This window comes from Tachyglossus aculeatus, chromosome 22, assembly GCF_015852505.1.
Source record: "Tachyglossus aculeatus isolate mTacAcu1 chromosome 22, mTacAcu1.pri, whole genome shotgun sequence".
NCBI lineage: Eukaryota > Metazoa > Chordata > Mammalia > Monotremata > Tachyglossidae > Tachyglossus > Tachyglossus aculeatus.
In genome coordinates this window covers 28,893,255-28,918,822 of record NC_052087.1, presented here as the reverse complement: position 1 = coordinate 28,918,822, position 25,568 = coordinate 28,893,255, and the positions used below count along the sequence as shown (strand labels likewise).

Here is a 25,568-nt window from a genome sequence, read left to right as displayed (position 1 = left end):
GCCCCTGCCCAGCCCGCCCACGGGTGGGGGGGGGCAGTGCGAAGGCAAATCCACCTGCCCTTCCAGCCCCGCACTTTCGTCACGCCCTCCCCTTGGTGGTGGTGGCATTTGTTAAGCGCTTACTATGTGCAAAGCGCTGTTCTAAGCGCTGCGGGAGGTTACCAGGTGATCCAGTTGTCCCACAGGGGGCTCACAGTTTTAATCCCCATTTCGCAGATGAGGTAACTGAGGCCCAGAGAAGTGAAGTGAGCCCACTGTTGGGTAGGGACTGCCTCTGTATGTTGCCAATTTGTACTTCCCAAGCGCTTAGTACAGTGCTCTGCACATAGTAAGCGCTCAATAAATACGATTGATGATGATGATGAAGTGACTTGCCCAAAGTCACGCAGCTGACAGTCGGCAGAGCCGGGATTTGAACCCATGATCTCTGACTCCAAAGCCCGGGCTCTTTCCACTGAGCCACGCTGGTGTTGGTATTTGTTAAGCGCTTACTATGTGCCAAGCACTGTTCTAAGCGCTGGGGAGGTTACCAGGTGATCAAGTTGTCCCACAGGGGGCTCACAGTTTTAATCCCCATTTCACAGCTGAGGGAACTGAGGCCCAGAGAAGTGAAGTGACTTGCCCAAGGTCACACAGCTGACAGTTGGCAGAGCCGGGATTTGAACCCATGACCTCTGACTCCTAAGCCCGTGCTCTTTCCATTGAGACATGCGACTATGAGCCCATTGGTGGTTAGGGACCGGCTCTATCTATTGCCGATTTGTACTACCCAAGCGCTTAGTACAGTGCTCTGCACACAGTAAGCGCTCAATAAATACAATGGAATGAATGAATGAATCGATCAATCAATCGTATTTATTGAGTGCTTACTTTGTGCAGAGCACCGTACTAAGCGCTTCGGAAGTACAAGTTGGCAACATATAGAGACAGTCCCTACCCAACAGTGGGCTCACAGTCTAAAAGGGGGAGACAAAACCAAACATACTAACAAAATGAAATAAATAGAATAGATATGTACAAGTAAAATAAATAAATAAATAGAGTAATAAATATGTACAAACATATATACATATATACAGGTGCTGTGGGGAAGGGAAGGAGGTAAGATGGGGGGATGGAGGGGGAACGAGGGGGAGAGGAAGGAGGGGGCTCAGTCTGGGAAGGCCTCCTAAGACGTCCTAAGACATCTGTTAGTGCTTAGAACAGTGCTCAGCGCTTAGAACAGTGCTTTGCACATAGTAAGCGCTTAATAAATGCCATCATTATTATCTGTTAAGCGCTATGTGCCAAGCACTGTTCTAAGCGCTGGGGAGTATACTAGGTGATCAGGTTGTCCTCCACGGGGCTCACAGTCTTCATCCCCATTTTACAGATGAGGGAACTGAGGCCCAGAGAGGTGAAGCTACTTGCCCAAAGTCACCCAGCTGCCAAGCAGCCAAGCCGGGATTAGAACCCAAGACGAGTGACTGAGCCACACTGCTTCTTGATCCTCCCCAGCGTTTAGAACAGCGCTTGCCTTTCCAGGGAATCCTGGATGGGAAAAAGGGGATCCGGTACTCCCATTCCGGGGGGCATCCCGAATCTCCCCTCGATTCCCATTTCACGGTGCTTTTTTTGTCTCCTTGGAGGTGTGAGGAGGAGGAAGCGGTGTCGAATCTGCTTCTCCGAATGAAGGGAGAGCGGCGGGGGAAGCCGTTGGCGTCGATGTGCGGCCCAGTGGGGCAGCCATGGCCGCGGGGGGTGAGGGGGCCGAGGCCTGAGGAGATTCGGGAGGAGCGAGGGGGATTGGGGGGTGGGTGGGAGCCCACAAGGGCCGGGCCTGGGTTCTAATCCCGCCCCCGCCACTTGTCTGCTCTGTGACCTTGGGCAAGTCGCTTCCCTTCCCTGTGCCCCACTCCCCTCATCTGTAAAATGGGGATTCAGGCTGTGAGCCCCACGTGGGACAACCTAATTAGCTTGTATCTGTGTGACCTTGGTCAAGTCGTTTCCCTTCCCCGTGCCCCACTCCCCTCATCTGTAAAATGGGGATTCAGGCTGTGAGCTCCACGTGGGACAACTTCATTAGCTTGTATCTGTGTGACCTTGGTCAAGTCGTTTCCCTTCCCCGTGCCCCACTTCCCTCATCTGTAAAATGGGGATTCAGGCTGTGAGCCCCACGTGGGACAACCTGATTAGCTTGTATCTCTGTGACCTTGGGCAAATCGTTTCCCTTCCCTGTGCCCTACTTCCCTCATCTGTAAAATGGGGATTCAGACTGTGAGCTCCACATGAGACAACCTGATTAACTTGTAATTGTATGACCTTGGGCAAGTCGTTTGCCTTCCCTGTGCCCCACTTCCTTCATCTGTAAAATGGGGATTCAGGCCGTGAGCTCCACGTGGGACAACCTGATTACTTTGTATCTGTGTGACCTTGGGCAAGTCGTTTCCCTTCCCTGTGCCCCAGTTCCCTCATCTGTAAAATGGGGAATCAGGCTGTGAGCTCCACGTGGAACAATCAATCAATCAATCGTATTTATTGAGCGCTTACTGCGTGCAGAGCACTGTATTAAGCGCTTGGGAAGTACAGGTTGGCAACATATAGAGATGGTCCCTACCCAACAGTGGGCTCACAGGCTAGAAACCTGATCAACTTGTAACTCTGTGACCTTGGGCAAGTCGTTTCCCTTCCCCATGCCCCACTTCCCTCATCTGTAAAATGGGGATTCAGGCCGTGAGCCCCACGTGGGACAACCTGATTAACTTGTAACTGTGTGACCTTGGGCAAGTCGTTTCCCTTCCCTGTGCCCCACTTCCCTCATCTGTAAAATGGGGATTCAGGCTGTGAGCTCCACGTGGGACAACTTCATTAGCTTGTATCTGTGTGACCTTGGTCAAGTCGTTTCCCTTTCCTGTGCCCCACTTCCGTCATCTGTAAAATGGGGATTCAGGCTGTGAGCTCCACGTGGGACAACGTGATTAGCTTGTATCTGTGTGACCTTGGGCAAGTCGTTTCCCTTCCCTGTGCCCCACTCCCCTCATCTGTAAAATGGGGATTCAGGCCGTGAGCTCCACGTGGGACAACCTGATTAACTTGTAACTCTGTGACCTTGGGCAAGTCGTTTCCCTTCCCTGTGCCCCACTTCCCTCATCTGTAAAATGGGGATTCAGGCTGTGAGCTCCATGTGGGACAACCTGATTAACTTATATCCGTGTGACCTTGGGCAAGTCGTTTCCCTTAATAATAATGGCATTTATTAAGCGCTTACTATGTGCAAAGCACTGTTCTAAGCTCTCAGGAGGTTGCAGGGTGATCAGGTTGTCCCACGGGGGGGCTCACAATTTTCATCCCCATTTTACAGATGAGGGAACTGAGGCACAGAGAAGTTAAGTAACTTGCCCAAAGTCACACAGCTGACAATTGGCGGAGCCGGGGTTCAAACCCATGACCTCTGACTCCAAAGCCCATGCTTGTTCCATTGAGCCACGCTGCTTGGAGCCAGCTTCCCTTCCCTGTGCCCCACTTCCCTGATCTGTAAAATGGGGATTCAGGCTGTGAGCTCCACGTGGGACAACTTCATTAGCTTGTATCTGTGTGACCCTGGTCAAGTCGTTTCCCTTCCCTGTGCCCCACTTCCCTCATCTGTAAAATGGGGATTCAGGCTGTGAGCCCCACGTGGGACAACCTGATTACCTTGTATCTCTGTGACCTTGGGCAAGTCGTTTCCCTTCCCTGTGCCCCACTTCCCTCATCTGTAAAATGGGGATTCAGGCTGTGAGCTCCACGTGGAACAATCAATCAATCAATCGTATTGAGCGCTTACTGTGTGCAGAGCACTGTATTAAGTGCTTGGGAAGTACAGGTTGGCAACATATAGAGACGGTCCCTACCCAACAGTGGGCTCACAGTCTAGAAACCTGATCAACTTATAACTCTGTGACCTTGGGCAAGTCGTTTCCCTTCCCCGTGCCCCACTTCCCTCATCTGTAAAATGGGGATTCAGACTGTGAGGTCCACGTGGGACAACCTGATTAACTTGTATCTGTGTGACCTTGGGCAAGTCGTTTCCCTTCCCTGTGCCCCACTTCCCTCATCTGTAAAATGGGGATTCAGGCTGTGAGCTCCACGTGAAACAACCTGATTAGCTTGTATCTCCCCCAGTGCTTAGAACAGTGCTTGGCACATAGTAAGTGCTTAACAAATACCATTATTATTGTTAGGGATGTCACTTTTTTTGATAGCGTTTATTAAGCGCTTGCTATGTGCCAAGCACTGTTCTAAGCGCTGGGGAGGTTGCAAGGTGATCAGGTTGTCCCACGGGGGGCTCACAGTCTTAATCCCCATTTTATAGATGAGGGAACTGAGGCCCAGAGAAGTTAAGTGACTTGCCCAGAGTCACACAGCTGACAATTGGCGGAGCAGGGATTTGAATAATAATAATAATGGTGGTATTTGTTAAGCGCTTACTATGTGCAAAGCACTGTTCTAAGCGCTTGGGGTGGCTACAAGGTGATCAGGTCCCACTTGGGGCTCACAGCCTTAATCCCCATTTTACAGATGAGGTAACTGAGGCACAGAGAAGTTAAGTGGCTTGCCCAAGGTCACACAGCTGACAAGTGGCGGAGCCAGGATTCGAACCCATGACCTCTGACTCCCAAGCCCACGCTCTTTCCACTGAGCCACACTGCTTCCCCACCCATGACCTCTGACTCCAAAGCCTGTGCTCTTTCCATTGAGTCACGCTGCTTCTCCACTTCACTTCTCTGGGCCCAGTGACCTCATCTGTAAAATGGGCATGAAGACTGTGAGCCCCACGTGGGACAGGTTTGTATCTTCCCCAGGGCTTAGAATAGTGCTTGGCACAAAATAATAATAATAATAATGGCATTTATGAAGCGTTTACTATGTGCAAAGCACTGTTCTAAACGCTGGTGAAATTAAAAGGTGATCAGGTTGTCCCACGTGGGGCTCAATCTTCATCCCCATTTTACAGATGAAGTAACTGAGGCCCAGAGAAGTGAAGTGACTTGCCCAAAGTCACCCAGCTGACAAGTGGCAGAGCTGGGATTAGAACTCATGACCTCTGACTCCCAAGCCTGTGCTCCTTCCACCGAGCCATGCTGCTTCATAACAATCATAATGATGGCATTTGTTAAGTGCTTACTATGTGCCAAGCACTGTTCTAAGCGCTGGGGGGAGATACAAGGTAATCAGGTTGTCTCCTATGGGGCTCACAGTCTTCATCCCCATCTTACAGATGAGGTAACTGAGGCACAGAGAAGTGACATGCCCAAAGTCACAGCTGACAAGTGGCGGAGCCAGGATTAGAACCCATGACCTCTGACTCCCAAGCCCGTGCTCTTTCCACTGAGCCACGCTGCTTCTCCCATAGTAAGTGTTTTAACAAATGTCATTATTATTATTATTATTATTATTATTGTTATAATTATTATTATTATTATTATTATTATTATTACTACTACTACTACTAAGGGGTGAGCAACAACCCTGTTGCCTCCAAACGTTTAGGGCTGCCTGAAAGCTCAGAGCCCCCATCATAGAGGGATGGGACGGGGTGGGCTTGTGAGGGTATCTATCACATTCACCTATCACCTTATTAGTAGAGTGGCCTTACGTATGGCATAGTGGCTAGGGCACGGGCCTGAGAGAAGTTCATGGCTTCTTATCCCGCCTCCACCACTTGTCTGCTGTGTGACCTTGGACAAGTCACTTCCTTAGGCCTCAGTTACCTCATCTGTAAAATGGGGCTTGAGACTGTGAACCCCCCATGGGACAGGGACTGTGTCCAACCCGATTTGCTTGTATTCACCCCCGCGCTTAGAACAGTGCCTGGCACAAAGTAAGTGCTTAACAAATGCCATAATAACAATAATTATTATTATTCACTTCTCTGTTTAACAAATACCATAATAATAATAATAATTATTCACTTCTCTGTGCCCCAGTTACCTCATATGAAAATAAGGATTGTGACTGTGAACCCCATGAGGGACAGGGACCATGTCCAACCCAATTTCCTTGTATCCACCTCAGTGTTTAGTATGGTGCCTGGTATATAGTAAGCGCTTAACAAATACCATTATGTCTGTTTGGAGCTTTTTAAAACCATTTTGGAAAGGTTTCTCTGCCACTGGGCTCTGTGCGGAAGGAGTGGGAAGGACCCTCGGCTGGTGGATAGATGGTTCTGGGTGTCAAAAGGACCTGGGTTCTAATCCTGGTGCTGCCACTTGTCTGCTGTGGGACTTCGGGGAAGTCACTGGGCTTCAGTTACCTCATCTGTAAAATGGGGGTTAAAACTGTGGGCCCCACGTGGGATGTGGACTGTCTCCAAGCTGATTAGCTTGTATCTACCCCAGTGCTTAGTACACTGCCTGGCACATAGCCCGTTGCGAGCAGGGATTGTCTCTCTTTTAGTGCTGTATTGTACTTTCCAAGCGCTTAGTACAATGATCTGCACACAGCACTCAATAAATACGATTAATGAATGAAAACGTTTAATAATAATAATGGTATTTGTTAAGCGCTTCCTATGTCAAATACCATAAAAAGGGTAATTTTTGAGCTTTGTCAGTGGCCCCCCTGACTTATAACCAGTGTTGCCCATGACCTTACAGACCTATCCAGTGAAAAGGTGCCTTGTCAGGTGTGTTTGGGATCAATCAATCAATCAGTCGTATTTATTGAGCACTTACTGTGTGCAGAGCACTGTACTAAGCGCTTGGGAAGTACAAGTTGGTAACATATAGAGACAGTCCCTACCCAACAGTGGGCTCGCAGTCTAGAAGGGATATGGGATGTGATAAATTGGTGTATTTCCTCTCCTCAGTAGGAATGAGAAGCAGTGTGGCGCAGTTGGGAGAACGTGAGGCTGGGAGTCAGAGGACCTGAGTTCAAATCCTAGCCCTGTCACTTGCCTGCTGTGTGACCTTGGCTAAATCACTTCGCTTTGCTGTCGCGGTTTCCTTATTTATAAAGTGGGGATTCAGTACCAGTTTTCCCTCCTGCTTAGTCTGTGAGACCCACATGGGACAGGGGCTGTACTGAGGGCTGGGATAGAGACACGATAATCAGGTGAGACACAGTCCCTGGCCCGTACGGAGCCCGCGCTCTTGATCCCCATTTTACCAAAGAGGTAACAGGCACAGAGAAGTGACTTACGTGCCCAAGGTCACACAGTCAAGTGGCGGAGCAGGGATTAGAACTCGGGTCTTTCTGACTCCCAGGACCGTGCTCTATCTACCCCAGTGCTTAAAACAGTGCTGGATACTTAATGAGCACTTTAAAAAATAATAGGATGATTGAAAAAGCTAGTGGGTGTTGTCTCAGTTGTTAATATCTGATAGCTCTTTCAAGACTCCAGGGTAAAATAAACTGATTATATCTCCCTCTCTTAATGAAAAGGTATTAATATAGTCTCGCACTAATATCATGCTCAACTGAGCCAGTGCTCAACCCGGGCTGAGCCGGACTTAAGAGGTGGCCCGCGCGGTGGGGAAAGTTTGAGCTGTAGCAGGATACACCGAGCTTCCCAATTTTGCACCTCCCTTCACACAAACTGAATAAATGTCATGGAAAACGCCTTCTTGTAATTCCAAATTCAGTTTATTATTGCTCCTTAATAATAATGATAATAATGGTATTTGTTAAGCGCTTACTATGTTCCAAGCACTGTTCTAAGCACTTGAGGGGTGGGATGGGATACAAGGTAATCAGGTTGTCCCTCGGGGCGCTCACAATCTTAATCCCCATTTTACAGGTGAGGTAACAGGCCCAGGGACTTGCCCAAAGTCACACAGCTGGCAAATGGCCGAGCTGGGATTAGAACCCATGACCTCTGACTCCCAAGCCCGGGCTTTTCCCACTAAGCCACGCTGCCCCTCCTTGATAGGCCTCATTTCGTATTTTCTTCTATCTTCACAGAAAGAAGATTGAAAGGTGGCAGAAGAGCAGAGCTGCAAATAAGGAATAACTCGAATTCCGAACGTCCATCCCGTTCCATCTAGCGACATTGGCCGTGCCCGCGGGGGAACTTCTGGAAGATTAGCTGCAGGAGCCTTCCTCGGCCATGGCTCTACCTATCACAATCCTGGACTGCGACCTCCTGCTGTACGGTCGAGGTCATCGGACACTGGATCGCTTCAAACTAGATGACGTGACGGATGAGTACCTGATCTCCACGTACGGGTTCTCGCGTGAGTTTATTTACTACCTGGTGGATCTGCTGGGAGCCAGCCTTTCTCGCCCCACTCAGCGGTCCCGGGCCATCAGCCCAGAAACCCAGATCCTGGCGGCTCTGGGCTTTTACACTTCCGGGTCTTTCCAGACTCGACTGGGAGACGCCATCGGCATCAGCCAGGCCTCCATGAGCCGCTGCGTGGCCAACGTCACCGAGGCCCTGGTGGAACGGGCCTCCCGGTTCATCCGCCTCCCCGAAGACGAGCTGGCCCTGCAGAGCCTGAAGGACGAGTTTTACGGGCTGGCGGGGATGCCCGGGGTGGTCGGGGTGCTGGACTGCACCCATGTGACCATCAAGGCGCCCAACGCGGAGGATCTCTCCTACGTGAACGGGAAGGGCCTGCACTCTCTGAACTGTCTGATGGTGTGCGACGTCAGGGGGACGCTGCTGCACGTGGAGACCCATTGGCCTGGGAGCCTGAGGGACGCTGCTGTGCTGCACCAGTCAGCCCTGAGTGGCCGGTTGGAAGCCGGGATGCGCAAAGATGGCTGGCTCCTCGGTAAGTGGACAGATCATCATCATCATCAATCGTATTTATTGAGCGCTTACTAGGTGCAGAGCACTGTACTAAGCGCTTGGGAAGTGCAAATTGGCAACATATAGAGACAGTCCCTACCCAACAGTGGGCTCACAGTCTAAAAGGGGGAGACAGAGACCAAACATACTAACAAAATAAAATAAATAGAATAGATATGTACAAATAAATTAAATAAATAAATAGAGTAAAAAAAAATATGTACAAACATATATACATATATACAGGTGCTGTGGGGAAGGGAGGGAGGTAAGATGGGGGGATGGAGAGGGGGACGAGGGGGAGAGGAAGGAAGGGGCTCAGTCTGGGAAGGCCTCCTGGAGGAGGTGAGCTCTCAGCAGGGCCTTGAAGGGAGGAAGAGAGCGAGCTTGGCGGAGGGGCAGAGGGAGGGCATTCCGGGCCCGGGGGAGGATGTGGGCCGGGGGTCGATGGCGGGACAGGCGAGAGCGAGGTACGGTGAGGAGATCAGCGGTGGAGGAGCGGAGGGTGCGGGGTGGGCTGGAGAAGGACAGAAGGGAGGTGAGGTAGGAGGGGGCGAGGTGATGGACAGCCTGGAAGCCCAGGGTGAGGAGTTTCTGCCTGATGCGCAGATTGATTGGTAGCCACTGGAGATTTTTGAGGAGGGGAGTGATATGCCCAGAGCGTTTCTGGACAAAGATGTGGATGCTTCCTTAGGCAGAGAAGCAGCGTTGCCTAGTGGGTAGAGCGAGGACCTGGGTTCTAATCCCGGCTCCGCCACCCATCGGTTATGTGACCTTGGGGCAAGTCGTATTGCTTCTCTGGGCCTCGGTCACCTCAGGTGTAAAATGGAGATTAAGGCTCTGAGACCTACGTGGGACAGGGACTGTTTCCAACCTGTTAAACTCGCATCATCATCAATCGTATTTATTGAGCGCTTACTGTGTGCGGAGCACTGCACTAAGTGCTTGGGAAGTACAAGTTGGCAACATATAGAGACAGTCCCTACCCAACAGTGGGCTCACGGTCTGAAAGGGGGAGACAGAGAACAAAACCAAACATACTAACAAAAGAAAATAAATAGAATAGATACGTACAAGTAAAATAAATAAATAAATAGAGTAACAAATATGTACAAACATATATACAGGTGCTGTGGGGAAGGGAAGGAGGTAAGATGGGGGGGATGGAGAGGGGCACGAGGGGGAGAGGAAGGAAGGGGCTCCAGCGCTTAGTAGAGTGCCTGGCACATAGTAAGCACTTAACCAACAGGCACGTACTTTTGTTAGCCCAGCAGGGTCTCCGGTTAATGGAAAGAGCACGGCCTTGGGAGTCAGAGGTTGCGGGTTCTAATCCCGGCTCCACCACTTGTCAGCCGTGTGACTCTGTGCAAGTCACTTCACTTCTCTGTGCCTCAGTTATTTCATCTGTAAAATGGGGATTAAAACTGTGAGCCCCACGTGGGACAACCAGATTGCCTTGTATCTCCCCCAGCACTTAGAACAGTACTTGGCACAGGGTAAGCGCTTAACAAATACCATTATTTTTATGGGAAGCAGCATGGCTTAGTGGAAAGAGCACAGGCTTGGGAGTCAGAGGTCGTGGGTTCTAATCCTGGCTCCGCCGCTTGTCTGCTGTGTGACTTTGGGCTAGTCACTTCTTTGTGCCTCAGTTGCCTCATCTGTAAAATGTAAGACTGAGAGCCCCACGTGGGACAACCTGATTACCTTGTATCTGCCCCAGTGCTTAAAACAGTGCTTGATACATGGTAAGTGCTTAACAAACACCATCATTATTATCATTATTATTATTTCATTCGCCTTCTTGGCTAAGTGCTTAACAAATACCATCATTATTATCATTATTATTATTTCATTCGCCTTCTTGGCTGAGTCCCCCTGAGGGAAGAGAGAGCAAAGTCTGTTGGGAGTAGGGCTGGGGGTGGCAGGGAGTGACTCAGGGCATCGGTTTGCAGCCTCCATCCCCCGGAGCTGGGGAGGGTTTCCTCATATACATCACTTTAGACCATGACCAAATTAATTCCTCCAGAAGCACCACGCTGCGAATGCCAGATGGAAAAAAACACATTTAGTTGTGGGAAACGTTTTGGGGGCCAGAGAACAACCGTGCTATGGGGCACTTCTTCGGTAACCTTAGGGAAGACACATTCTTGTGGCTGCTCTGACGGATCTATCCCCTGATTTGGTTGAGGACAGAAGTTAAGAATTGAAAGCCAAAAAGAGAGCTGCCACACAAATGGGAAGTGACTATAAGGCACGACCTTGAGGAAAGAGGCCAGGCCTGGGAATCAGAGGACCTGCGTTTTAATCCCGGCTCTGCCCCTTGCCTCTGTGTGACCTTGGGCAAGTCGCTTCATTTCCCTGTGCCTCAGTCTCCTCATCTGTAAAATGGGGATTCGATAACTGCTTTCCCTCCCACTTGGACTGTGCACCCCATGTCGGGCAGGGACCGGGTCCAACCTGATTATCTGCGGCTACCCCAGTTAGTAGTACAGTGCTTGGCACATAATAAGTGTTTAACAATTATTATTATTACCACCATCGCCCAAGACCACATAGCAGACAAGTGGTGGAGCCGGAATTAGAACCCAGGTCCTCTCATTCATTCATTCATTCAATCGTATTTATTGAGCACTTACTTTGTGCAAAGCACTGAACTAAGTTGGGAGAGTACAGTATAACAATAAGCTGACACATTCCGTGCCCATGGTGAACTGACTTGTAGGACCATGCTGTTTCCATAGGGCAACTTAATAATAATAATAATATAATAATAATAATAATAATGATAGCATTTATTAAGCGCTTACTATGTGCAAAGCACTGTTCTAAGCGCTGGGGAGGTTACAAGGTGATCAGGTTGTTCCACGGGGGGCTCACAGTCTTCATCCCCATTTTACAGATGAGGTAAGTGAAGCACAGAGAAGTGAAGTGATTTGCCCAAAGTCACACAGCTGGCAGTTGGCGGAGCCGGGATTTGAACCCAAGACCTCTGACTCCAAAGCCCGTATTCTTTCCACTGAGCCACACGGCTTCTCAGAGCTCAATTAATTAATTAAAAACTTAATTTTTCAAACACTTCTTGTGAGGCAGGAATACAGTACTATTGAAAAAGATTTTGGGTACTTGGCTCTTGAGGGATAGGAAGATGATCCCTCTGTTTAGAACACCTTTCACTGGTGGAATGCTAATTCATTCATTCAATCGTATTTATTGAGCGCTTACTGTGTGCAGAGCACTGTACTAAGCGCTTGGGAAGTACAAGTTGGCAACATATAGAGACGGCCTGCTAATCTTGGTGCTTCCTGACATAAAGAGCACCGGGACCTAGTGGAAAAGCAGCGTGGCTCAGTGGAAAGAGCCCGGACTTTGGAGCCAGAGATCATGGGTTCAAATCCCGGCTCCGCCAATTGTCAGCTGTGTGACTTTGGGCAAGTCACTTCACTTCTCTGGGCCTCAGTCACCTCATCTGTAAAATGGGGATGAAGACTGGGAGCCCCCCATGGGACAACCTGATCACCTTGTAACCTCCCCAGTGCTTAGAACAGTGCTTTGCACATAGTAAGCGCTTAATAAATGCCACCGTTATTATTATTATTATTATTATTTAAAAGGCCCAGTTCTAGAAGGCGGGAGACTTGGGTTCTAATCTCAGTCCCGCCACTTCATCATCATCATCAATCGTATTTATTGAGCGCTTACTATGTGCAGAGCACTGTACTAAGCGCTTGGGAAGTACAAATTGGCAACATATAGAGACAGTCCCTACCCAACAGTGGGCTCACAGTCAAAAAGTGGGCTCACTTGCCTGCTGAGTGACCTTGGGCACATCACCCAACTTCTCTGTGCTTCAATTTCCTCTTACATAAAAATGGGGCTGTTTTCCCTCCCCTCTAAACTGGGAGTCCCATGTGGGACAATGACTGTGCCCAATCTGATTATATTGTATAATAATTAATGATGGTGTTTGTTAAGCACTTTGAGACTGTGAGCCCGTTGTTGGGTAGGGACCGTTTCTATACGTTGTCGATTTGTACTTCCCAAGTGCTTAGTACAGTGCTCTGCACAGAGGAAGCGCTCGATAAATACGACGGAATGCATATGTGCCAAGCGCCGTTCTAAGTATCCACTCCAGTGCTTAGCACAGCGGTTGGGCACAAGATAAGCACCTAACAAATAACACAAATATTATCATCAGTAGAGTTAGAGCCCCAAAGAAGCCACTGGGCAAGGGGGAGAAACAAAGTCACAAATGATCTCTTCTGTTGTTGTTCCTTTGAGTCGCAGTTTCTGCCTGTGACGCTTCGCCATAACAACCACGCGTCCTGATCAGTAGCCGGGAAACGCATTTCTCAGTTGGTTTTGGCACCGGTTTCTAATTTCTTATCTCTTCATCTTATTTCACTCAACTGCCAGGTCAGCACTTACGTCCTCACAACGCCGTAATACTTATGTAATTTCGTATAATCTATTATTTCCTCCCACCAGTAATGTACTTTAGTATCCGTCTCCCTTGCTAGATTGTAAACTCCTATGGAGGGCGTGGGTCGGGTCAGCTAATTTTAGGGTGCCTGCCCAGGCTCTCAGTACAGTACCCTTTAAGCAGCGTGGCTCAGTGGAAAGAGCCCGGGCTTGGGAGTCAGAGGTCATGGGTTCAGCCACTTGTCAGCTGTGTGACCCTGGGCAAGTCACTTAACTTCTCTGTGCCTCAGTTCCCTCATCTGTAAAATGGGGATTAAGACTGTAAAATAGGGATTCAGATTGTGAGCGCCCCGTGGGACAACCTGATCACCTTGTATCCCCCCCAGCACTTCAAACAGTGCTTCGCACATAGTAAGCGCTTAACAAGTACCACCACCATTATTATTATTAGCATTATTATTATTATTATTACTCTGCATGTGGTAGGTGTTCAATTGGTGAGTGGCATTTATTAGCTATCAGTCAATCAGCCAATCAATCATTGGTATTTATCGAGTGCCTACTGTGTGCAGAGCCTCGGTCTAAGGTCTTGGGAGAGCACATTACAACAGAGTTGTTAGGCATGCGTCCCTGCCAACAAGGAGCTTTCCTTCTAGTGGGGGAGACAGGCATTAAAATAAGTTACAGAAAGGGAAATGGCAGAGTTGAAGAATGCGTACATAAGGGCTGTGGGGCTGGGGTGAATACCAAAGTGCTTAAGCAGTACAGACCCAAGTACATAGGCGATGCAGAAGGGAGGACAAATATGATCGATCAAGTTTCAGAGTACCTTCACCCCATCACCTCCCGACCCCAGCGACCCCCACCCTCCTCACCCCCATTCCTGTACGTAACTTTCAAACTCACCTTGCCCCCTCCAACCCAGCCCTCACACTTCACTCCTGTAATGCCAGCCTTCTCACTGTACCTCGATCTCATCTACCTCTCACTCTCAACAGTAAGCGCTCAATAAATACGATTGATGATGATGATACCTCACCACAGACCCCTGGCCCACGTCCTCCCTCCGGCCTGGAACGCCGTCCCTCCTCCCAAGAGGCCTTCCCAGACTAAGCCCCACTTTTCCTCAGCTCCTTCTCCCGTCCACGTCACCTCGACTCGCTCCCTATGCTCTTTTCCCTCCCCCCCATCCCACAGCACTTACGTGCATATGGATATATCTATAATTCTATTTATTTAGATTGATGCCTGTTTACTTGTTTTGATATGTATATATCTATAATTCTATTTATATTGATGCCTGTGTACTTGTTTTGATATGTATATATAATTCTATTTATATTGATGCCTGTTTACTTGTTTCCTCCCCACTAGACTGTAAACCTGGTGTGGGCAGGGATTGTCTCTGTCTTTATTGCTAAATTGTAACTTTCCAAGTGCTTAGTACAGTGCACTGCACACAGTAAGTGCTCAATAAATAAGATTGACTGAATGAATGAATGAATCCAACAGACAATTACTCTCCCCCCTAAAGCCTCATCGAAGGCACATCTCCTCCCAGAGGCTTTCCCTGACTAAGCCCTCCTTTCCTCTTTTCCCACTCCCTTTTGCATCACCCCAACTTGCTCCCTTTAATCACCAATCATATTTATTGAGTGCTTACTGTGTGCACAGCACTGTACTAAGCGCTTGGGAAGTACAAGTTGGCAACATATAGAGACAGTTCCTACCCAACAGTGGGCTCACAGTCTAAAAATAACAATAATAATATTTAATATTTAATAACAACAATAATAATAATGGCATTTATTAAATGCTTACTATGTACAAAGCACTGTTCTAAGCACTGGGGAGGTTACAAGGTGATCAGGTTGTCCCACGGACGGCTCACAGTCTCAATCCCCATTTTTCAGATGAGGTAACTTTGGCACAGAGAAGTGAAGTGACTTGCCCAAAGTCACACAGCTGACAATTGGCGGAGCAGGGATTTGAACCCGTGACCTCCGACTCCAAAGCCTGTGCTCTTTCCATTGAACCACGCTGCTTCTCATTCATTTATTCATTCTTTTATTCATTCCTCCTCCCAGTCCCACAGCCCTTATGCAAATATCTGTTATTTATTAATATTAATGTCTGTCTCCCCTTCTAGACTGTAAGCTTGTTGTGGCAGAGAATGTGTCCGTTTTTTGTTACGTCGTACTCTCCCAATTGCTTTAGTACAGTGCTCTGCACACAGGAAGCGCTCAGTAAATACGATTGAATGAATGAAACTCTTAGATTCGACCCAGTTGGGAAACTAAGCAGATGTAGGCATTTTTTTAGTTGTCTCAGCTCCACCGGCTTCTCTGACGGTATTCCGGAGTCAGGATAGGCCTCGGCACGCCCGGAGAGCCCTCAATTCTGCCTTCACACCCACGGATTATCTGTTCAGCTGGGCTCTTGGACATAATTGGGTCAGTGCTGCTGAAGTGGCTAAAGAGCCCGGCCAGCTGCTTGCCACGAGAGTGCTCTCTGCTTCGCTGTGCCGTTCCAGGCATGCTCCATCTAGTTAATAATAATAATAACAATAATAGTGGTATTTATTAAGTGTCTAAGCACTGGAGTAGGTACAACGTCATCAGGTTGTCCCCCGTGGGGCTCACAGCCTTCATCCCCATTTTGCAGAGGAGGTACCAGAGGCACAGAGAAATGAAGTGACTTTCCCAAAGTCACACAGCTGACAAGTGACGGAGCCGGGATTAGAACCCACGACCTCTGACTCCCAAGCCCGGGCTCTTTTCACTAAGCCTTGCTGCTTCTCTCTGGTTGCCAGCACAGAGTTCTTGGAGCTCAGGTCTTATAGGGTGGGGAGAAAGCAGCATGCGGGTAGTGTCAGAGGAGGAAAACTGGCTCCAACACCGTGGAAAATGCTGCCTCAGTCTGCTTTTTGAATTTTAAGTGCACCAAAACAAACATGCCTTCCCACCAGTGGTACCCTAGGTCTCCATCATCTCATGGATGAGTCATTTCTAATCTTATCAGAATATCGTTTTCTTTTAAAGCGTCATCTGGGTAAGTAACAATTTGTTGAACATTAGTAAGTGCAGGGAAATACGCTTGTCGTGGCAGAAGGTAATTTGAAAAAGGAATTCTGCGGCCTTTCGACATCTGGGTAGGCAGGGCTTAAGCAGATTTAGCAACATCAAGAAAGCTCAATCAATCAATTGTATTTTTTGAGCACCTACTATGTGCAGAGCACTGTACTAAGCGCTTGGGAAGTACAAGTTGGCAACATATAGAGACGGTCCCTACCCAACAGTGGGCTCACAGTCTAGAGCTCAGAAGTGTTAAGAGGCCTGCAGAACGATTTAGACAATTCTGTGGGCAATGCAGGCAGTCCCACAATGTCAATGCTGCTTTATTTTTATTTTATTTTTATGAGAGTCTTTTGATGTTACTGAGGAAACCTAGGTATAGCATCAACCCGGAACGCCCTTTTTGAGAATACCACTTACTTCATCCAGCGCTTAGAACAGTGCTTCGCACATAGTAGCGAAGGAAGCGGGGAAGCGGCGTGGCTCAGTGGAAAGAGGACGGGCTTTGGAGCCAGAGGTCAGGGGTTCAAATCCCTGCTCCGCCAACTGTCAGCTGTGTGTCTTTGGGCAAGTCACTTCGCTTCTCTGTGCCTCAGTTACCTCATCTGTAAAATGGGAATGAAGATTGTGAGCCCCATGGGGGACAACCTGATTACGTTGTAACCTCCCAAAGAACAGTGCTTTGCACATAGTAAGCGCTTAATAAATGCCATCATTATTATTATTATTGTAGTAAGTGCTTAACAAATACCATCATTGCTATTATTCATCCCATTACAATTAATATACCTCAAAATAAAGTGCAGCAAATAACTGGTGCCAGAGAAGATCCAAGGTCTGTGGCCAATCCCTTAGTGTGTTTTCTCTCTGATTTGCTTGAAGTACCTTGATTGGAATCTACTTCGAATCTTTTTTTTTGTAGTATTTGTTAAGTGCTTACTAAGTGTCAGGCAATGGGGTAAATAGAAGCTAGTCGGGTTGGACCAGTCCATGTTCCAAATGGGGCTCACAGTCTTCGTCCCCATTGTACAGATGAGGTAACGGAGGCACAGAAAAGTTTTTTTTATCATATTTAAGCACTTACTCTGTGCAAGGCGCTTCACTAAGCATTGGGTAGTTACAAAGTAATCAGGACGGAGCTAGTCCCCGTCCCAAATGGGACTCACAGTCTTAATTCCCATTTTACAGATGGGGTAGCTGAGGCACAGAGGAGTGAAATACCTTGCCCAAAGTCACACAGCAGACAAGTGGCGGCGCCGGGATTAGAACCCAGGCCCGGGCTCTATCCACTAGGCCACACTACACCAAGTGGTGAAGCCGGGACCATATGCCCCCCTTGCTCTTTTTAGTCAGGTTTCTTCAGCCATTCACTTCCAGAGTGCAGAGCAGGGATGAGTTAGATGTCCTTAGTTCTGAAAAAATATCACAGGGGTAAGAGGAATGGATGGACTTGGAAGACCTTAACTTTTGCAAACAGTTTTCATATTAATTTTTAAGTGTGTGGCCCATGAAGACTTTATGTGTTCTTCGTATAGTGCTCTGCACCCAGTAAGCACTTAATAAAGGCTATTACTACTACTACTACTACTAACAGTAAGGTTGGTAGCGATGATTTTCTTTTTCAGTCAGTAATATTTCCCCAGGATTCACAGTTTTCACTAATGCAGACCAAAGAAAGTCTAGTTCATAATTTAAAAATACCAGTGTTGAAGTGCTTCTCTTTGGCAAATACTTGGGGGCAAATGTATGTCTTTTTCAGCTTCAGAGATAATGATCAACGTGGTTCAATAAAATCACATTCTAAGCCCAGGTGGAAACATCCCTACAACAACATACCTAATGATAACTATAATTGTGTTTGTTAAGCACTTTAATAATAATAATAATAATAATGATGGCATTTGTTAAGCGCTTACTAAGTGCAAAGCACTGTTCTAAGCGCTGGGGGGATACAGGGTGATCAAGTTGTCCCACGTGGGCTCACAGTCTCAATCCCCATTTTACAGATGAGGTAACTGAGGCTCAGAGAAGTTAAGTGACATGCCCAAGGTCACACAGCAGACATGTGGCAGAGTCAGGATTCGAAACCATGACCTCTGACTTCAAAGCCTGGGCTCTTTCCACTGAGCCACGCTGCTTCTCACTTATGTGAGAAGCACAGTCTTCTAGACTGTGAGCCCACTGTTGGGTAGGGACCGTCTCTATGTGTTGCCAACTGGTACTTCCCAAGCGCTTAGTACAGTGCTTTGCACACAGTAAGCGCTCAATAAATACAATTGATTCATTGATTGATTTGACCCTTTATGATTCCTTATGCAACTCAGGCAAACAGGGCACCAATAACACAATCTCATTCTCCTGTGTGTGTCTTTCTCATGGTATTCGTTAAGCACTATGTGCCAGACATCGTATTACGCGCTGGGGTAGATACGAGTAAATCAGGTTGGACACAGTCCCTATCCCACAAGGGGCTCACAGTCTTAATCCCCATTTTACAGATGAGGGAACTGAGGCCCAGAGAAGTAAAGCGACAAGCAGACAAGTACCAGGGCTGGGATTAGAACCCAGATTCTTCTGGCTCCCAGGCTTGCTTTCTATCCACGAGGCCAAGCTGCCAGTACAGTACTCAGCCCAGTGCTTAATAAATACTAATACTACCCCTTCTTCTACCTAACATATGTCCAGGAGCTGTTATCATCATCATCATCATCATCAATAGTATTTATTGAGCGCTTACTGTGTGCAGAGCACTGTACTAAGCGCTTGGGAAGTACAAATTGGCAACATATAGAGACAGTCCCTACCCAATAGAAAGGGAAAAGAGAAACATAGGATCACTGAAATCCGTAAAATAGTTAACTCACCAAATAGTTAACTGTCTTCATCTGCACTCTTAGCACTTTGCCGATTACTTATGAATCGTCACCCCATAGGCAGGAGAGGTTGAAGAAGAGCCTCAACTCCATTTTGACAGGCAAAAAATCCAAAGCCCAGAGAGCCTCGTGGTTTCGAGGCTACACAAAGTTAGCTGTGGAGCCAGGTTGAGGACCCTCCCTCTTTTCCCCCCATTCCAAGATCCTCAATCCGTCACTCAGTGGCGTTTATTAAGTCCTTACTGGGTGCCAAGCGTTTGCATCAGGGAGAGGACAATAGAGTAAAGATGTTAGACACATTCCCTGCCCACAAGAATTCACAGTCTAGCGAAGGAGACTGATTTTCAGTCGGAGATATTCAGTCAGTGGTATTTATTGAGCACTTACTATGCACAGAGCACCGTGCTAAGTGCTTGGGAGAGTACAATACATCGGAATTAGCAGATGGATTCCCCGCCTCTAATGAGCTTACAGTCTAGAGGACGTGAACATCGATGCTGTCTCGGTTTTGATGGGCATGGAAAACTTCTCCTGCCCAAATTGGAAATATTTGCAATATTGGCCTGCCTGGCAGGGCTAGTGTTAAGAAGGAAGGCTGGCCCCATTAAATGGCTGTTCAGAGCTGAGGCCCGCAACTAGCTCAGTCCAGCCCTCCTACCCCCTTCCTGCTCAACCCCGTAGGAGGTGGGAAACGGGAGAATGGAGGAGGTTTGGGAAGCCCATCCATATCTACTTGGATTTTGCTCTGGGTTAGTCCCACTGAGCCCCATAGAACTGGGAGATACAGGAGGTGATGGGTGACAGGAAGGAATTTAGGTATCCCAAACCACCGGTTTCTTAAAATCAGTGAAAAAGCGACATCCGTGAGCTACGGCAAATTTAAAGGCTTTTTTTCCCCCTTTGAGTAAAGGAAATTCAGTTGAAATGGGAAAAATCAGGCTGTCAGAGCCCCAGACCTCAACTGTTGGTTTTAAGAGCCACTTGAGCAAATAGGGGCCCAATAAGCCTTTTCCATTTCTGATTTTTAGGAGATTTCTGATGCCATTTACAGTGTTTCCATCTTTCCAGGGCTCCTGGGGTGAGTCACAATCATTCCATACAAACAGTGTGGTATTAGGGCAGTGCATTCCCATTCTTTCTGGGTTTTCACGGTGTTATTTGGGTCAAGCGTTTTAGGTTTTAGGTTTAGTTGGTCTACTATTTTAGTTCTTGATTATATATTTCTACAACCCATTTCCACCTCTTCTCAGGTTCCTAGGGGTTCAGGAGGTTTATCTGTTTCCGTGCTCGCTTCCTAATGGGAAGGAAACACAGGCAATCAGAATATCTAGCTACTACTCCTACCTCTATGGACCTCTTAATGTCATGAATTTAGTAAACCATCCCCCTCCTCCTCTACCTCCCAGTATACCTTAATAATAATAATAATAATAATGATGCTGGTATTAGTTAAGCGCTTTCTGTTCTAAGCACTGGGGTGGATACAAAGTAATCACGTTGTCCCACGTGGGGTTCACAGTCTTAATCCCCATTTTACAGATGAGGTAACTGAGGCACAGAGAAGTTAAGCGATTTGCCCAAGGTCAGACAGCAGGCAAGTGGCAGAACTGGCATTAGAACCCACAACCTCCGACACCCAAGCCCGGGCTCTTTCCACCAAGCCACATCTTAGTTTCTCCATCTCCAAAATGATGATAATGATAAAGGGCATGGTGGAACTGAATGAAATAATAACTGTAAACTCTTAGTACAGTGCAAGTGCTTTGCACACAGTAAGCGCTCAGTAAATATGACTGATTGAACCGTAAAGGGCTCTGAGAGCTTTATGGTAACAAAGCACTGTGATAATTATGTAATTACTAACGCTCCCGAGGGTTTCTCTGGCTTTCTCTGCAGAGAACTCAGTAGACCTGACTCTCATCTCATTTTCTCCTCAGACATTTCTAAGAGTTAAGAGAGGCTCTGGGATGATAATCCCCATTTACCACCTGGGATGAAATTAAGGCAGGGGACTGGAAGTCTGGTCTTCTGTTTGCCAGCCCTGTGCACTTGCCCCCGTCCATTATAGCTGCCCTTTATTTTTAGGGATTATCTTTCTGAGTGTTTTTTAGCTTTTGCTGGTAGTCAGCTTGCAGGTGGGTGTATCGGACTCACGTCAGAGCCAAGACATGCATCAATGTGAAGGATCTCTGGACATCATGGATAGGGTAATAATAGCATTTACCGAGTATCCATTGAGTGCGGCGTACTAAGTGCCTGGAAAGCACAAAACAAGCCAGATGCCCAGCTCCTGCCCACAAGGAACTTAAAATCGAGTAATAATTATAATAATTGTGGTATTTGTTAAGCACTTACTATGTGCCAGGCATTGAGTAATCATAATAATAATTATGGTATTTGTTGAGTGCTTACTATGATGATGATGATGATAAAAGTGCTTACTATATGTCAAGCACTGTTCTAAGCGCTGGGGTGGATACAAGGTAATCAGGTTGTCCCACATGGGGCCCACAGTCTTAATCCCCATTTTACAGATGAGGTGACTAAGGCACAGAGAAATGAAGTGACTTTCTCAAGATCACACAGCAGACAAGTGGCGGAGCCAGGGTTAGAACCCATGATCTTCTGATTCCCAGGCCTGTGCTCTATCCACTAGGCCATGCGGCTTCCCCTCTAATGAGGATGCAACAACAAACAGAATAAGTGAAACAGAAAATGAAAATAAAAAGTGAAATAAAAAATGCGGGCCCAAGTGCTGAGGGCAGGGATAAATAAGTCCGAAGCACTAGAGGTGGCCGATGGGTTGTTGGACCTGGGATGCTGGGGATCAGTCAGGGAGTGCTTGTTGGAGAAGGTGGGCTTGGATTATGTGTAGGGATGTGATCTGTTGGATTTGGAGAGAAGGGAGGAAGCTCGAAGGTGGGGGAAACAGCTATCCCATGCTCGGGGATAGAGGTGGGAGGGTCAAGAACGAAGTCCCGATAGAAGGTTAATTTGGAAGGCATGAAGGGAGAGGGTTGAGGTGGAGCGCGGGTGAAAGGAGCAGATATGAAAGGTGGGGTGAAATAGGGGAGGAGCTCCCTCAGTCTTTTTCCTCTTGGGCATGCCTCTAATTCCTGGGTTCTTTCAAACTTTGATCTCCAAGACACCCACATGCCTTCCTTTCTCGGTGTCTTTTTCCCTTTTTGAGTTCAAGCCCAGTCGTGGCCTCATCCCACCATCTGGCCTGGCCTGGCATCTTTTCTCTTCCCGTACAGGTCACCCGCCAGCCCTCCAGTTGCCATTCTGTCTTTTCCATTCTCCGTGGACGCGTCTGGATTTATCCCATCCAATTGGAATCCTTTTAATACCGGTGTATTCTCTGTCATGTTTTGGTCTTTTTCCTAGGGGACAGCTCCTTTTATCTTCGCACCTGGCTCATGACTCCACTCCCCATCCCGGAAACCCCCACGGAGTGTCGCTACAACTTGGCCCATTCTGCCACCCACAATGTGATCGAGAGGACATTCCGGACTCTCCGTTTCCGCTTCCGCTGCCTGGATGGATCCAAAGGGGCTCTGCAGTACTCTCCAGAGAAATCCAGCCACATCATCCTGGCCTGCTGTGTGCTCCACAACATTTCCCTGGAGCACGGGCTGGATGTGTGGTCCTCCCCTGTCACTGGTCTCATGGAGCAGCCAGAGGAAGAGGTGGAGCACATGGAGTCCCTGGATTCAGAAGCCGACCGCATCCGCCGGGAACTGATGCTCACTCATTTCAGCTAGACTGGGAATCGAGGGAGGAGGAGCCTTCCGGAAGGGTGGACCTGTGAAAACGCTCTCCATCTCAAATCTCCCCTCAAACCCGACCCCCGCCGCCCTCCCCTACCCACCCCACGTTTTCCTCCCCGCCTCCCTCCCCTTTCCCTTCCGTAATGCCTTTGCGTAGAAAAGCTCGATGGGGTATTGAGAAATTTGACATGAATTTACACTTTATCCGGGTTGGGGATGTTGGTGTATGCCAGGATCTCTTGATTCGTCCTTTAATTTTGTAACCAAACCGTCACGGAGGTTTTCCCAGTCACTTGATCGCCACTCTTCTAAGGGGCTGGTTATTTGGAGAAGTGGCACCACGGCTGTGGGCGACTAGGAGGATGATGGCATCTCGGTGTCTGCGTGTATTTGAAATAATCTCGCAGAGTTTTTTCGTAGCCACAGCCAGTGCAGGACCCTGAGCGTTGGCTCTCCAGTCCATCCGACCAATTCAGGGAGCTTCTGAATGGGACTTTGGAGGCAGCAGGCTCTGAGACTAGAATCCGCTCCGAAACAAGCAGAAACCAAAGGGCCACCCCCACCTTCCCAATAGGCTTTAGAATTTCCCACCCTTACCTTTTCTTTCTTAATGGAGCTTGAGAAATGCTCATCTAACCTTATAAAGAGCAGGAATGACCAGGGCATCATGCGGGAGAGCCCAGCCAATGACTGAGGAAATGGTATTTGGTTTGATTCAGAATATGCCTGGGAAAAGGGGAATTGGAAATCTGCAGGTCATCTTCAGATTCCGTAGGCTCGTTATATGGATGTGTCTTTGCCAGGTCCCCCCGATCTCTGGATTCCCGGGAAGGAGAGGAGGGATGGAAAAGCCAGTGGAACCAGGATAGCTAATGATGAGGGAGTGCAGGAAATCCCCTCCCCTGGGGTGGGACATGGTTGGTAGCTCACAGTGGTGCCAGTATTGTTCATATTGGTTTCCCAAGCACTTAGCTCTGCACACTGTAAGCGCTCAATAAATACGATTGAGTGAATCAATGAATGGTTATAAACTCAGCAGTGGAAAGTGCTTGCCGGGGAATGAGCATCTTTTGAACCTGCTCAAAAGTTGTTCCACATAAAAGATAACCTGCCTGGAGTAAAAGAAGTGCGAATTGGGTTCGCCTCCATTGGTGTTCTCACCTGGACCAAGAGGGAAGCCTTCCCAAGAAACGACGTCTTGCCCACGGTCTCTGGCATGCTCTCTGGGACCGCGCCTACGTCCCTTGGACGGTCTCAGTCTGGTGACTTCCAAAGCCAAGAACCGAACAGCTGATGACGGAAAAGGTTTGGAAATAAATGGTGGGTGACTCAGCCTCACGACTAGAAACACTTATGGATGATTATCTGGTATTTATTTCCACGCTGGCCTGCAATTTCCTGGCATCAGCCTCCTGCTTTATGCCAAATGGGCTTACCTGACAGAGCTGGGGGTATTCAGGATCATGAGCGAAATGGTGTCTTGGAAGGGGCGGGGAATAAATAAGAGGATGCGGGGACTTCTAGTTTTGCCTCAGTTATGCAATAGAATCGGGTATTTTTTAGTCTTCCTGCTGTACTCCGTACTTTCCCCAGATGTTTCTTGCCTCAGGCTTTGGGGATTTTAGGCCCCGTGAATCAGGAAAGGGGTAGTAGATTTTGCAACATTATAAGGGTCTAGAGAGGGCCGATTCACCATAATAATAATAATAATGTTGGTATTTGTTAAGCGCTTACTATGTGCCAAGCACTGTGCCAAGTGCTGGGGTAGATACAATGATGATGATGATGATGGCATTTATTAAGCGCTTACTATGTGCAAACCACTGTTCTAAGCGCTGGGGAGGTTACAGGGTGATCAGGTTGTCCCACGGGGCGCTCACAGTCTTAATCCCCATTTTACAGATGAGGGAACTGAGGCCCAGAGAAGTTAAGTGACTTGCCCAAAGTCACACAGCTGACAGTTGGCGGAGCTGGGATTTGAACCCATGACCTCTGGCTCCAAAGCCCGTTACCCTTTCCACTGAGCCAAGCTGCTTCTCAATACAATGTATTTAGGTTGTCCCAAGTGGGGCTCACAGTCTTAATCCCCATTTGACAGATGAGGTAACTGAGGCCCAGAGAAGTTAAGTGACTTGCCCAAAGTCACACAGCTGACAGTTGGCGGAGCCGGGATTTGAACCCATGACCTCTGGCTCCAAAGCCCGTTACCCTTTCCACTGAGCCACGCTGCTTCTCAATACAAGGTAGTTAGGTTGTCCCAAGTGGGGCTCACAGTCTTAATCCCCATTTGACAGATGAGGTAACTGAGGCCCAGAGAAGTTAAGGGACTTGCCCAAAGTCACACAGCTGACAGTTGGCGGAGCCGGGATTTGAACCCATGACCTCTGGCTCCAAAGCCCGTTACCCTTTCCACTGAGCCACGCTGCTTCTCAATACAAGGTAGTTAGGTTGTCCCAAGTGGGGCTCACAGTCTTAATCCCCATTTGACAGATGAGGTAACTGAGGCCCAGAGAAGTTAAGGGACTTGCCCGAGGTCACACAGCTGACAAGTGGCGGAGCCGAGATTTGAACCCATGGCCTCTGACTCCAAAGCCCGGGCTCTTTCCACTAAACCACGCTGCTTCTCTATAAGGAGAAGGAGCCTAACACTGAATCTCAACTGCGACGGTCTTTTTACAGG

The 25,568-nt window shown here is 48.1% G+C and overlaps 1 protein-coding gene across 1 annotated transcript; it reads left to right on the top strand.

The window, feature by feature from the left end:
* The first annotated feature begins 7,926 nt into the window (after positions 1 to 7,926).
* Positions 7,927 to 22,970, top strand: HARBI1 (harbinger transposase derived 1). The gene is made up of 2 exons (XM_038764906.1): positions 7,927 to 8,735; positions 22,506 to 22,970. Exons 1-2 carry the CDS (start codon positions 8,066 to 8,068, stop codon positions 22,880 to 22,882), a joined length of 1,047 nt encoding a protein of 348 aa, XP_038620834.1. The 5' UTR covers positions 7,927 to 8,065; the 3' UTR covers positions 22,883 to 22,970.
* The last annotated feature ends 2,598 nt before the right edge of the window (positions 22,971 to 25,568 follow it).